The sequence below is a fragment of the Saccopteryx leptura genome, chromosome 3 (genome assembly GCF_036850995.1).
Source record: "Saccopteryx leptura isolate mSacLep1 chromosome 3, mSacLep1_pri_phased_curated, whole genome shotgun sequence".
NCBI lineage: Eukaryota > Metazoa > Chordata > Mammalia > Chiroptera > Emballonuridae > Saccopteryx > Saccopteryx leptura.
The window spans coordinates 277,816,813-277,831,537 of NC_089505.1; the positions used below are offsets into that span (position 1 = coordinate 277,816,813).

Genomic DNA, 14,725 nt, shown 5'->3' on the forward strand with positions numbered 1-14,725 from the left:
AGAGAAAATGGGGGTGGGGGAGAAGCAGATTGTCACTTCTCCTGTGTGCCCTGACCAGGAGTCAAACCCAGGACATCCACACAATGTACCAATGCTCTACCACTAAGCCAACTGACTAGGGATAGAAATCTAAATTTTTTGTTAATAAGAGTCTTTTAAAAAGTGAATAGTAGTTACAATGTCTCTGAAGTCTTACAGGTTTTCAATTCATTCAAGAAATAAATGCAACAACTACTCAAGACGTACTCTCCACCACACACTCTAGGTCAGGCATCCCCAAACTACGGGCCGCATGCAGCCCCCTGAGGCCATTTATCCGGCCCCCCACCGCATTTCCGGACGGGCCACCTCTTTCATTGGTGGTGAGAGGAGCACTGTATGTGGCGGCCCTCCAACGGTCTGAGGGACAGTGAACTGGCCCTCTGTGTAAAAGGTTTGGGGACCCCTGCGGTGCCACATAAGTGGTGACAAGGCCTCTTCCAGGGTGTGATAATTTCCATTGTTCATCGCTTGAGTTAGCAAGACCTGGAGATAGGACTCTGCTATTCCCTACAGATTCTCTTATTGTCCTCCCACCCCTTCGATCCTCCCTGAAGGCCCTGAATAAAATGGTTTGATCCCCCCAAACTAAAAGGCTAATTTATTAGGAAATATTATATAAGTTGCCAGGATCTAGCAATGTAAATATTTTAATAATCAGAACTTAAAAATTTTAAATGTAACTTCAGTTATATTAGAGAGTTGAGACATATACACATCCATATTTTAAGTTAAACAGTTGACAGATAGTGACTAAAGACAGGTAGCTCAGTTTAGTGATTATAGTGCAAAATCATGTCTCCTTTTTTAATATATAAATGAGTCATTTAAATATATATCTTTTTCAACACAGAGAAAGGCTTTGAGTGGCAAGTTAGGGAAATGGTTTAGTTTTGCTTTAAACTGAACTTCAGTTAAATACACTGAGTGTTTTTATTATTAGTAGTAGTAGTAATAGTACTAGTAGTAGCAACCTTGTTTATATTTCCTAAAGGGAAAACAAGTGTAAATTCTTCCTGGTAGAAAATGAAATTTCACCTAAATAATAACTAGTTGCTATATAGTTTGTCCTAATTTGTTGATGGACAAAAAAGGAAAAATTATCTCATAGTGGGTTAGCAAATAAAAAATTTACGTATTTTTGTTATTTTGTATAAATTTAAGGCCACAGTTTTAAAGCCCTTGTTATCAAATTTTAGTATATTTTAAGAAACTGGATATTTGGAAAAATATTTTATTTTTTTTGTTACGTTTTAAATACAGTATTTTTAAATGACATACTTGCAGAAATACAAAGAAAAAAACCAAAGCGAACAAAACCATATGGCCCATCTATAAATGCTTTTCCAGATTCCTTAGTTTCCATTTTCTGATCTCTAACTGTTAGACATTTTCATAGTATATGGTTGCTTTGGCTAGGTAAAATGTTAATAATTTGCCCAACCTTCATCTTTTGATTAATTGGATCCCTGCTTAAGGAACTGTATTCTATATAACGAATCACTGGCAAGGTAGGTTGGCCAAAAAAGTTTGACCTTTGGCTGTGTTTCGTGTACAGGTTTATATATACATGTGACATGAGCATGGATGTAGCACTTCTTTTACTGTACTGATATGTCTGCTTCAGTCTCGTGGCTAGGCAGTGTTCTAAACCTCGCAGGATGTCCTGCTTTCTCCATAGGTGATCAGGCAGACAGATTTCCATTTATGGGTTTCTACCTATTCCAGACCATGCAGGAACTATATAAGATAGTTGTGGTTTGTTTTTTTCTTTAATAAATATATATATATTTTAACTTATGGGTGGTTTTCTTTCTGATTTTTTTTATTGGGGTCAACTTTTCTATTTAAAACAAAATTTTATTTTTAAAGAAAGTTCTGAATTATTTCTGATTTTTTTAATGTAGAACAAAAATTCTAAAGGTATATTCTCTTTTAAAGACTTATATAACATTGAAAAGAGTAAATTGAATGTAATAGTAGAAATGCCATAATTGTCTCTTTCTGTAAGCTATGAGACTTTGAGAAATTGACCTCAATTTCTCTGATAAAATGAGGATATAACTGTACCTACTTCGGGCTGAAGGAGACTAGTCATTGTAAACGGTTTAGCATATTTAGGGTTTAGTAAGTACTGACTAGTTGCCCGTATTTGTAGTATTTACTCAGTAAATAATTGTTGATTGTAAGATCAAGTGAATAGAAGTGAATAAAACAGCACTTTGATTTTAGAGAAATGGGAATGTTTTTGTTTTATTTTCAAATATAATCAGGGCAGTACTTTATAGACTGTTTTGAGCAGTTAGGCAGTTTTGAGTTTAGTAACCAGCAGCATGAATTCCTTAGCTAATTCAAATATGCTAAATATTTTGGCACTGTTTTTTCTTTTTTACTTTTTTCCAGATCAGTTTTTTCACTTCATCCATAAAATCTGTTTGCATTTCAGTTTTAATCTTGTTATTCAAATTTTCTAATTATTTTAGAAGTTGATTTAGTACCCGAAGGCATCACTTTTATTTTGTTTTGTTCATTACTTTCTAAAAATTCTGTAATAGGAGAATCCAAATGGACTAGTGATTAGTGACATTGTTTACTGTGTAGCACCCAGCCTTGGTGATTAAATCAGTCTCACAATTTTCTCCAGTGCTCGCAAGAAACAGTATTTTACTGTAAATGGATGTTTTAGCAAATCCAGCCATGTTTTATATCCTTTTATAAAGCCTGAAAAGCAAATCATATATTGTATTTTTAATTAATACTTAATGAATTTTTTTAATTTTATTAACTAAGTCAACACATAGGAGATTTACAAGTAAATGAATAAAATATACAGAGGTGGGCAAAAGTAGGTTTGTAGTTTATATGGAAAATAATACAATAATAGATGCAAGAATAAACCCATGTATCACATACTCATGACTATAAAGCTACGTTTGCCAACCTCTGTATATATACGGTCTCTCGCCATATACCAGCTACTTTTTCATGTCCTCTCTTTTTTTTTTTTTTTTACAGAGACAGAGAGAGAATCAGAGAGAGGGATAAATAGGGACAGACAGGAACAGAGAGAGATGAGAAGCATCAATCATCAGTTTTTCGTTGCGACACCTTAGTTATTCATTGATTGCTTTCTCATGTGACTTGACCGTGGGGCTACAGCAGACCAAGTAACACCTTGCTCGAGCCAGAGACCTTGGGTCCAAGCTGGAGAGCTTTGTTCAAGCCAGATGAGCCTGCGCTCAAGCTGGCGATCTCAGGGTCTCAAACCTGGTCCTCCGCATCCCAGTCCAACGCTCTATCCACTGTGCCACCGCCTGATCAGGCTCATGTTCTCTTATTCAGTCTTCCTCTCTTATTCTTAGAGAACCTAGTACACCCAGGAAGATTTTTTTTTTTTTTTTTTTGCATTTTTCTGAAGCTGGAAACGGGGAGAGACAGTCAGACAGACTCCCGCATGCGCCCGACCGGGATCCACCCGGCACGCCCACCAGGGGGCGACGCTCTGCCCACCAGGGGGCGATGCTCTGCCCCTCTGGGGCGTCGCTGTGCTGCGACCAGAGCCACTCTAGCGCCTGGGGCAGAGGCCAAGGAGCCATCCCCAGCACCCGGGCCATCTTTGCTCCAGTGGAGCCTTGGCTGCGGGAGGGGAAGAGAGAGACAGAGAGGAAGGCGCGGCGGAGGGATGGAGAAGCAAATGGGCACTTCTCCTGTGTGCCCTGGCCGGGAATCGAACCCGGGTCCTCCGCACGCTAGGCCGACGCTCTACCGCTGAGCCAACCGGCCAGGGCCCGATTTTTTTTTTTTTAAGTGGAACACCACGTACGTTCAGTTAAACATGGTAACTGAAAATAAACTACATTAAATTCTCCTCTTAATTAGGTATTCTCAAATCCTAATATCCCCTACTGGAAAAAAAATATATAGCCATATCCTTAAGAAAATGTTTTTCTTTTTACATCTTTTTTTTTTTTTTAATGAGTGGTGAGAGGCAGAGAGACTCCTGCTAGCTCCCCAACTGACCGGGACCCACCCGGCAAGTCCCCTACTGGATGATGCTCTACCCATCTGGGGCGTTGCTTAGAATAGTAATTTAGTATGCTTAGTATGTTCTAAATTACTATTGCTCAGCATCCAGGCTTTCCTTAGCACAGGTCACAGTGCCATCCTCAGTGCCCAGGGCCAATTCACTCCAGTCAAGCCATGGCTGCAGGAGGGGGAGAGAGAGAGAAGCAAGAAGGGAAGGGTGAAGAAGCAGATGGGCACTTCTCCTGTGTGCCCTGACCTGGAATTGAACCTGGGACTCCTGCACGCCAGGCCAACGCACTACCACTGAGCCAGCTGGCCGGGGCCACGCATCTTCTAAAATCATATAAAAGCCCATGGTTTGTTCAAAGATACTATGTTTAATTTAGAAAAATAGTTTAAAGCAGTGCTTCTTAAATTTTTAGTATCAGAGTCCCTTTACAGTCTTAAAAACCTATTGAAAACAATGAGTTTTTATTTATATAGGTTATGACTATCACTTTATATCATTAGAAATTTAAATGGAGAACTTTTCAAAATATTTATCGTACATAACTTTTTGTGTATTGCAGTTCTTATTTATTATTAAGAACCAATTCAAATGCCACCTCTTTGTGCTGCCTATCCTCTAATCTCACGTGATTCCTCTCATGAGACTTAGAAGCAGCAAATAGAAGAGGCTTTATATAGGTCAGTGTAATGCAACAAACTTGTTGACACCCCAAAATAACATTTTTATGAAGAATAGCTCTGAAATAAAATAATATTAGTTAGAAAAGTGCATTGCTTGATGTTTTTTGCAAATTTCCTTACTATCTGGCTTAGCAAACAGCTGGTCTCTCGTGTCTGCTGCTAATCTGTTGTGATATCATGACGCTTTTAGTCTAGAAAACTCAAGAGTTTCATTCTTAGTGAAGGAATAAGAGTGAAAAGGTAAATGTTACCTTTAGTATTATGAAAATAATTTTGACTTTGCAGACCTCCTAAAGGTGACCAAGACCCCCCCAGGATCCCCAGACCCCATTTCTTTTTGAGAATTGCTGGTTTAAAGAAATGTTGTTTAGTCAATAATAATAAAGAAAACACTAATTGAACACTTATTATGTTCTAAATGACTATTCTAAGCATTTTACCTATATTAATTCATTATATCTTCAAATATAAACACATTGGCATTAAGTACTATTATAATTCCTATTTTACTGATATGGAAACTAAAGCATAGGAGAATCAAAGTAAGTTACTGAAGGACCGATAAGGTGCAGTGGCAGAGACAGGACTTAGATTCAAGCTGTCTTTGCTTCATGACCCGTCATGTTTTGCTCAACTGCCTTTAGGCAGAGAAGCCCCTGCCTTCCTGGAGGTAGGCCTAAAAGAGCTTTGTGACTAAGGTAATTCACACATTTGACTGAAGTACCTCAATGTTTTAATCTGCAAAATAGGACCCAGATTTAGAATTTGTTTTTTTAAATACTTAGATTGTTATTATTCTAGCCTAATTAAAATTTGATGGCTAAAGTCTATTAAGTTGTTTGTTCTAGCTAACTCTACCTTTCGGTTTCTCTGGTTTTATGTTTTGATCATTCTAAGGGCAGTTTTTTTCCCAATATCTCTAGGAGGAAAAAATGCTTAGAAGGCACTACCATACCATTTTTAAGGAGAGTAAATTTTCTGCTGCATACTTTGAGCTCAGTGACCATATTTCTTTCTTTCCCATTAGTTTTAAGAAGGCTCTTGTGTTTTTATGCTTGTGAATTTGCATTGAAAAGAGTAAGGGACCTCAGGAACACCATGAGTTCTCTCTTCCATTCCTGAATACAAAGTTTAGAAAGTGCTCCTAATGATAAAATGCTCGCACTGGTCTGATGCAGGTTTAGTGTCCCAGAAGTGTAAATGTGTTTGCCGGTACACCACTGGAGAGCAGATGCCTCAGCTAAGTGAGCGTCTTCTGTGAAGGCAGGATGCTACTACATTCATGCGTTCACATCACATGCATGCATGCTTTTGCAGAGAGAGCCAACATGTTGAGTTTCATTTTGTAGGATTGCCTGATAGCATGATTTTTTTTAAAGCGTGTCACCTGCCTTATTTTAAGAAATAGAAAATGGTAAAAGTTGAATCCTGGAACCCCCTAACTATGACCTTGCAATTATTGTTTTGTCAGTCTTATTGTGACATTTTGTGGTGGGTTGTCCTCTGTTTGAATTGGTATTTTTCAGTAAATAATAAGATTTATTTTGCTCATTTAAAATACATACATAAAGATATTAGCAACAGAAAATATTTGGTTAAATATAACTTGATGTTTTATGGTAGAGAGAAAGAGATGATCATTGTAGCAAATTTTTAGTAAATAGTAAGGCAACTTAAAAATTTATGGGTAAGGTTAAAGTGATGAAAATATATACTTATTGCTTACTTAATTCACATAACTTTTTTTCCCCCTTTAAGGAGTCTTCTCAAATCTGTTGAAGAAGAATTACATCAACGGTAATATTACTTTTTAATTAAGCTTTAAATACTTTGTCACAGATGAATAAAATCTGTTTGTCCCCTTCTCTGTCATATAGCTGTAAGATCGTTTTTGTTGTTTTAATTCTGAATTCTATAAAAATGTGGAAATAAAATTCTGTCTTGCAGTAACCCTTCCTTTGTTTTCAAAAATTTCTTCTTAAGCAGTTTTGGGGTAGTTTACTTGGTTACAATGGAATTATCCTTCTTTATGTTTAGAGGGCATGTGGCACATTTAGAAGATGATGAAGGGGATGACGATGAGTCTAAGCAGTAAGTTCTGTTTTGGTTTTTGTAAAAGAAAAGGTGTTGTTTGACCTGATTTCTTAAGTCGGACAGCATAATATTGACAGTAATTTTAATATCATTAGTAACATAGTATCATGAATTCTAGCTCAGTTTCTTCCCTTTTTTTCATTCTAGTTGTATTAGTCAGCTCTATCATCCTTCACAAAATACCATAGACTGGTGGTTTAAACAACAGAGTTGATTTGTCACAGTTCTGGAGGCTGGGAAGTGGAAACTCCAGCGCTGGCCAGTGTAGTTCCCGATGAGAGCTCTCTTCCTGGCTTGTAGACAGCGGCCTTCTTGCTGTGCCTCACAGGGCCTTTTCTGGTGTGTGCAGAGAGAGATATCTTCCTAGTCTTGTAAAGACCACCAATCCTATTGGGTCAGGACCCAATCCCGAGACCTCATTTAAACGTAATTACCTCCTACAACCCACTGTGCAAGCATAATTGCATTTGGTATTTAAGGCTTAAACATGAATTTTGGGTGGACATAGTTCAGTCCATAGCACTAGATAATAAAAAATTTGGGGAAAATAATAGTAAATATATCTTGTAGCTTAAGATTGTAAAATAGTAATTGGTAGCTACTCTAGTTATTACTACAACTACAAAGAAGCTTCTTCTACGGCTGATTAAATTTTATATGATGTATTTTAAATAAATACTTTGAATTAAATGTAATACTTTTAAAGGGAGAATAATTTTACTTATGTAAGCATTGATATTCCGTTCTTCTGCTTTTTCTTTTTCTGTGTGTAAAGAAAGGTACATGGTGGAGTCACGAGAGTGCGTGAGGCCTTGGAGGCCTAGGTTTTCCTTTCTCCCTCAGTACTCTGTGACCTGCATCTGGTCACTTAACTTCTCTGGGCCTGTTTTCTCATTAGCAAATTTATGCTCTATCATCTTTTAAGTTTTGTAAACTTTCTAAAAAACTACAGTTCTGAAATGTAATGAATCTTGGCTTCAATCAAATTAATTCTGTATAATTTCATAGAGCCATATATATAGCTTTTAATGAGGTTCATTAGAGCTATTTCATATCTAACAGTAGTAAAATACATATTACACTGTGATGTTTTATACTATGTCATTTTACAAAAAATAACTAAACCAATTATTACTTATGTTTTACATTAATTACCTTCAGTTGATAAAAACTGTATTTGTAGTTATTGTTTCCAGTTTTAATGACTGTATAGTATCTGAAACCAAAAAGCATATCTATTCAGCTACTTCTGAATAATACTTCATTCAGCATAACTTGAATATTCTAGAGACCGCCCATAGTAAAAAAAAAAAGGAACTTGTTTATGTTTTTCTTCCATACTTTGAAAACTTAGTTGTAATTTAGTAAATTTTTTGTAGAATAAAGATTCTAATTCAAAAGTTTTATATTTTTATAGTTCAACCATGAAAGCGAAAGTTCCACCTCCTTTGCCACCAAAGGTAGGCAGGTTTGTTTTTGTTGAGTTTGTGTGTGTGATTGCTTAATACTGTATTACTTGTTACTCTGTAGCTTATTTTCACTTGAGATCCACAAATAAACATCTTGAAGAAGTTACTAATCATAATATGAGTAGATAATTGTGATTATTGTTGGTCTTTTTTAACTATCCAACTTGCCATTTCTTCTGTATTCTAAATAAGTTCTATTATAGAAACTTGTGTATAAAAATGACTTTATTAATGGATTACTATTATTACCTCTGGGTTAGGAAACTTACTAATTAATTGAGTTTTAGAGAGAGAGAGAGAAACACTGATTTGTTATTCCACTATATATGAATTCATTAGTTGAGTCTTACATGTGCCATCCCTGACTAGGGATCGAACCCACAACCTTGACATAATTGGAATGATGCTGTAACCAACTGAGCTACCCATCCAGGGCAGAGAACTTACATTTTAAATAAGATTTTGTCCCTCAGTGTCTGCAATCTACTAATAACTAATGTCCTGAAAATGAGTAAAGAATAGTGATTTATCATCACAGATATATAATTTTCATAAGGTACTTTAAAAATGTGTAAGTAATTTTCCATTTTTTATCAGTGAAATCCTTTTACCAAATAAAAGCATCATAAAACAATTCCAACTGATGAGTTTTTTTAAAAGACAAAAGTAATTAATATAGGTAATGGTAATATAAATTTATTTTATAAGCTTATGCATAGCAAATTTTAATTATAAAATGAACTGTTTATAAAATGAGCTGTTGGTTACAAAGTTTGAAATCAGGAATTACAAATGAGAATTGGAGTCTAGCCAGTCTTGGCATCCAGTTTATTACTTTATTTTGTTTTCACTTCATACTTTTGAGACAATCTTAATTCACACAGGTAAATGATACTGTACTTGTTTGTTTAGTATTATATTAGAGAAAGTAGAAAGATCTGAGTTTCAAAGAAATAAGTACTGAGTAACTTCCTAATAAGGGACACATTTATAAGAACTTAAAAGTTCTCCAAACCTTCTTTCTGTTGGTTGAACATCTTACAGTTGCCTGAACAGAAAGTTTCTCAGGCATCTTATATTAGTATTCTTCATGATGGTAAAACATTAATTGGTATTTTCTCCTGTCCCCAGTCTGAAAGAGTAACATAAAAGACATTGAGTCATCTAAAAGAGACAGTTTAGATTGGCCTTGTAAGGAGCTCAATATTAAAATAAGAAGAGATTCATTTAAATTGGAGATAAGAAACACCAGAGTATTTTTATTTGGCAAGTGTAAGTGGGAAGGCTTGTGAAGAATTAATGGAAAGAGACCTCTTTTTTTTTCCTGAGATAACATTTTAGTGTACAATTTTAAGACACTTACTGAGATAATCGAATTACATAAATAACCTTGAAGTCCTGCTAGTAAACACAGATTGAAGGCCTCTTATTGTAATAATATTTACTCAGAAATATACTTAATATTTTTTATGTTTAATGATGAATCATTAATAATTTTATGTTTAATCATTGGTCTCCTTTTCTGTATTTCAGCCTAAGTCCATATTCATACCCCAGGAAACTCATTCTACTGAGGATGATAATCAAGGAACAATCAAGAGATGTCCCATGTCAGAGAGCCCAGCGAAACCATCCCAAGTCCCACCTAGACCCCCACCTCCCAGATTACCTCCGCAGAAGCCTATTGCTTTAGGTAATGAGGGGAGGGAGGGTGAAATAGGTTTTCTTACTATTGAAAAAAATGGAAGGGATCTTTCTTTTAAAGAGTATTTGAAATTCCTTTGAAATGGTAAGAAGGAAGGCATAGGCTTACAGCGATGTTTTCTGCTTTATGCCTCATGGTTTGAAGTTTTTTATGACAGGGTTACCTATGGCCTAGTTTGAAGTATTTTGCCCCTTGTTTCTCATTTCATATCTATCCTTTCCACTTGGAGAATTGTTTGTGCCCCATTCATCATTTACCTATAGTTTGGCAACAAAAGAAATTAAACTCTGAGCAAACAGGAAAATGTATTTTGGGTCTAGGCTACTTCTGTTTTAGAAAAAGAAGAGCATACTTTGGCTAACCCCTGCATTTTATGTCATTTAATCATTTTTAAAAACTGTCAATATTTGCTGGGTATTTGCCCAAATTAATAAGAGAGGATACTGTTTTAATACTGTAAAGTTTCTTATGTATTATGCAAAAGAAGTAATTTTAAAAAGCAGTGAAAATGTCTTTGATAACATATTCTAAATTGCTCCTTTCCTGAAAGTAGTTACGTATTCAGTGTTTCATTTTTGTCTTTTTTTTTTTTTTTTATAAATAATTTTATTTTTTTAATGGGGCGACATCAATAAATCAGGATACATATATTCAAAGATAACAAGTCCAGGTTATCTTGTCATTCAATTATGTTGCATACCCATCACCCAAAGTCAGATTGTCCTCTGTCACCTATCTAGTTTTCTTTGTGCCCCTCCTCCTCCCCCTTTCCCTCTCCCTTTCCCCCCTCCCCCGTAACCACCACACTCTTATCAATGTCTCTTAGTTTCACTTTTATGTCCCACCTACGTATGGAATAATGCAGTTCCTGTTTTTTTCTGATTTATTTATTTCACTTCGTATCATGTTATCAAGATCCCACCATTTTGCTGTAAATGATCCGATGTCATCATTTCTTATGGCTGAGTAGTATTCCATAGTGTATATGTGCCACATCTTCTTTATCCACTCATCTATTGACGGGCTTTTTGGTTGTTTCCATGTCCTGGCCACTGTGAACAATGCTGCAATAAACATGGGGCTGCATGTGTCTTTACGTATCAATGTTTCTGAGTTTTTGGAGTATATACCCAGTAGAGGGATTGCTGGGTCATAAGGTAGTTCTATTTTCAGTTTTTTGAGGAACCACCATACTTTCTTCCATAATGGTTGTACTACTTTACATTCCCACCAACAGTGGATGAGGGTTCCTTTTTCTCCACAGCCTCTCCAACATTTGCTATTACCTGTCTTGCTAATAATAGCTAATCTAACAGGTGTGAGGTGGTATCTCATTGCAGTTTTGATTTGCATTTCTCTAATAGCTAAAGAAGATGAGCATCTTTTCATATATCTGTTGGCCATTTGTATTTCTTCCTGGGAGAAGTGTCTGTTCATATCCTCTTCCCATTTTTTTATTGGATTGTTTGTTTGTTTGTTGTTGAGTTTTATGAGTTCTTTGTATATTTTGGATATTAGGCCCTTATCTGAGCTGTTGTTTGAAAATATCATTTCCCATTTAGTTGGCTTTCTGTTTATTTTGTTATCAGTTTCTCTTGCTGAGCAAAAACTTCTTAGTCTGATGTAGTCCCATTCATTAATTTTTGCCTTCACTTCTCTTGCCTGTGGAGTCAAATTCATAAAATGCTCTTTAAAACCCAGGTCCATGAGTTGAGTACCTATGTCTTCTTCTATGTACTTAATTGTTTCAGGTCTTATGTTTAGATCTTTGATCCATTTTGAGTTAATTTTTGTACAGGGGGAGACTGTAGTCCAGTTTCATTCTTTTGCATGTGGCTTTCCAGTTGTCCCAGCACCATTTATTGAAGAGGCTTTCTTTTCTCCATTGTGTGTTGTTGGCCCCTTTATCAAAAATTATTTGACTATATATTTTTGGACTTATTTTGGTTTTATTTCTGGACTTTCTATTCTGTTCCATTGGTCTGAGTGTCTATTTTTCTGCCAATACCATGCTGTTTTGATTGTCGTGGCCCTATAATAGAGTTTGAAGTCAGGTATTGTAATGCCCCCAGCTTCATTCTTTTTCTTTAGGATTGCTTTGGCTATTCGGGGTTTTTTATAGTTCCATATAAATCTGATGATTTTTTGCTCTATTTCTTTAAAAAATGTCATTGGAAGTTTGATGGGAATTGCATTAAATTTGTATATTGCTTTGGGTAGTATAGCCATCTTGATTATATTTATTCTTCCTAACCAAGAACAAGGTATATTCTTCCATCTCATTATATCTTTTTCGATTTCCCTTAACAATGGTTTATAGTTTTCATTATATAAGTCCTTTACATTCTTTGTTATGTTTATTCCTAAGTATTTTATTTTTTTTGTTGCAATCATGAAGGGGATTGTTCTTTTGAGTTCGTTCTCAATTGTTTCATTGTTGGCATATAGAAAGGCTATTGACTTCTGTATGCATTTTTGTCATTTTTACACAAATATATGTATGTAGATACAACCTAAATTTAAATTTGCTTGTATGAAAAAATAGAGATATAAGTAGAAGAACATATATGTAACTGAATATCCTGGTTGAATGATCCTGAATGAAGGCTGAAATTGTCACAGATATCCTTCTTACTTGATAACTTTCTCAGTGAAAATTAATCCTTTCTTAATATATTTAAACATCTTATTGAAGGAAATGGAGTGGGCTCCTTCCAGTTAAATGGTGAACGAGATGGATCATTATATCAACAACAGAATGAACATAGAGGCACAAACCTTTCAAGGAAAGAAAAGAAAGATGTACCAGTAGGTATTTATATTCATAAAGGCTAATTCGATTTATTTTCTTTTTATACTGTTTAGTTTTACAATTATAATTAGTGAACTACAGCAATTATTTACTTTATAATTAGTTATATTGGTACTTTAGTATATTAATTGTAATAATATGAATTGTTTAAAATTTTAAAAAAGTAACTTTGCTATGGTAAACTTTAATGATACCTTTCTGTTGGAATTATTTAGGCCATTTGTGACCTGCATACAAGTAAATACTTATTCGTCTTGTGATCAGGAAATAACTGTTACTGTTCTCATTGATGAGAATTGATCTTAAAAGTTGCTTTTAAGAAGACTTTAAGAAAGTTCAAGAAGTTTAGGAAACAAGGACATGGACAGATAAGGAAAACTATAGCTTCTATGCTAGGATAAATTTTTAACTGTAGACTATGCAATTTGTGATGTTACTGCTCTTAACTCAGAATAGCTGTTGAGGAAGAAAAATTATTTTCTAGTAGATAATCACTTCACGAAAGATGAAATTAGCTGTAGCAGCTATTTCTGTTATAAATGTTAGATAAAACACATGACAGAACTATTAAAACAAATAATATTTATCAGATTAAAAATGTTTTAACATTTGTAAAGAATATACTCTTCTTGATCATCAGAAGACATTTGTCTATTGTCATAGAACTTAAAACAAAACAAAAAAGTCTTTAAATTCCCCAATTTAGTAGATGCCAATGAGATCATGAAATGAGAATATTTTTAAGTTTTTGTGTATGCTAATATTAGTTCTTAGTTTTTTAGAAATTTATAGTACCTTTAATATGATCTATGTGCATATAGCTATGGTTTTGCACAGTACGCATTGTTAGAGGCTTTGTACTGTATCTGTTCAACTATTAAGATTTTTCTATAGAATATGGCATACTAGTTTTTATAATTCAACTAAGGCATTTGACTGGGGATATCTATTGTAATTTGTGAAATTTTTGACATTTTTAACAAAAGTGTAAAATGTCTTTCAGAAATGGATTTTATGAAGTCTTTTCAACTGAGCAGTGCGTTTTTGCTTTTATCAGTTTAAAGTTTAGGCTGCCCTGCTAATGTAATAGTACAAAAATGCAGCCTAATGACTCTGCAACAGTATAATAACCTTTGAGAGCTGTATATATTTTATTGTGCAAACATTTTAACAAATTTTTATTACCTTATTTCATTAGTATAAGGAAGTACTTGTTAGGCTAACAATCTTAATTATTCTGAAATAAATATTTCACGACTGTGTTATAGGATAAACAGTGTTCATGATATATTGAAACATGACTATCATTTGCACAGCTTCTTGAAATTATTTACAGCCAATTCTGTTAGTATTTAAATTTAACAGTTATAACATTCAGAGATTCCTAATTAAAAATGGTGTTTCACATAAGATAGATGATAGAAGATAATTTAAGAACATAAATACAAAAATAAATACATAAAGTATTTGCCAAGTGGAAAAAAATGACCAGAAATTGGTGGCAGTAATAGGCTGTACATTCTCATAAACATACCTACAAAGTAAAATTTTATATAGTCAATTTAGAAGTGTCTAATAGTTACTCATATAAGTGGTAGTACGCAGAGTATTTGTATCATGCATATGAAATCAATACTATGTTTTTAGTTAATTTTTGTTATATCATTTAAATAATTCTGATTTATATCAGATGTAGAAAGAATTATAATATCACTTCTTAAAGAGGTGTTATTAAGATTAACCTTGAAAGAAGTCTAGACTTGCATAAACTTTATATTTAAAGTATAATGTCTTTCAAAGAGATACCTTCCCTAGGGGACAAGTCATATACTCCAGGAATGTAGCTCGTTTGAAAAATATCTGGTATACTTTTGAATATTGTAGGTGAGC

General features: G+C 34.4%; 1 protein-coding gene across 5 annotated transcripts in view; it reads left to right on the forward strand.

Moving 5' to 3' along the window:
- The window catches only part of MAP4K3 (mitogen-activated protein kinase kinase kinase kinase 3), a 150,338-nt gene that overhangs the window by 111,143 nt on the left and 24,470 nt on the right, over positions 1-14,725 (forward strand). For 3 of the 5 annotated variants that reach the window (XR_010750438.1, XM_066378432.1, XM_066378434.1), the window contains 5 exons: positions 6,514-6,552; positions 6,793-6,846; positions 8,267-8,309; positions 9,852-10,011; positions 12,719-12,831. Coding sequence is in view for 4 of the 5 variants with exons in the window: in XM_066378432.1 (XP_066234529.1) it covers positions 6,514-6,552; positions 6,793-6,846; positions 8,267-8,309; positions 9,852-10,011; positions 12,719-12,831 (409 nt within the window). In the remaining variant the exon portion in view is untranslated. The remainder of the gene's footprint in view (positions 1-6,513; positions 6,553-6,792; positions 6,847-8,266; positions 8,310-9,851; positions 10,012-12,718; positions 12,832-14,725) is intronic. The other 2 variants (XM_066378433.1, XM_066378435.1) reach the window with 1 other exon arrangement.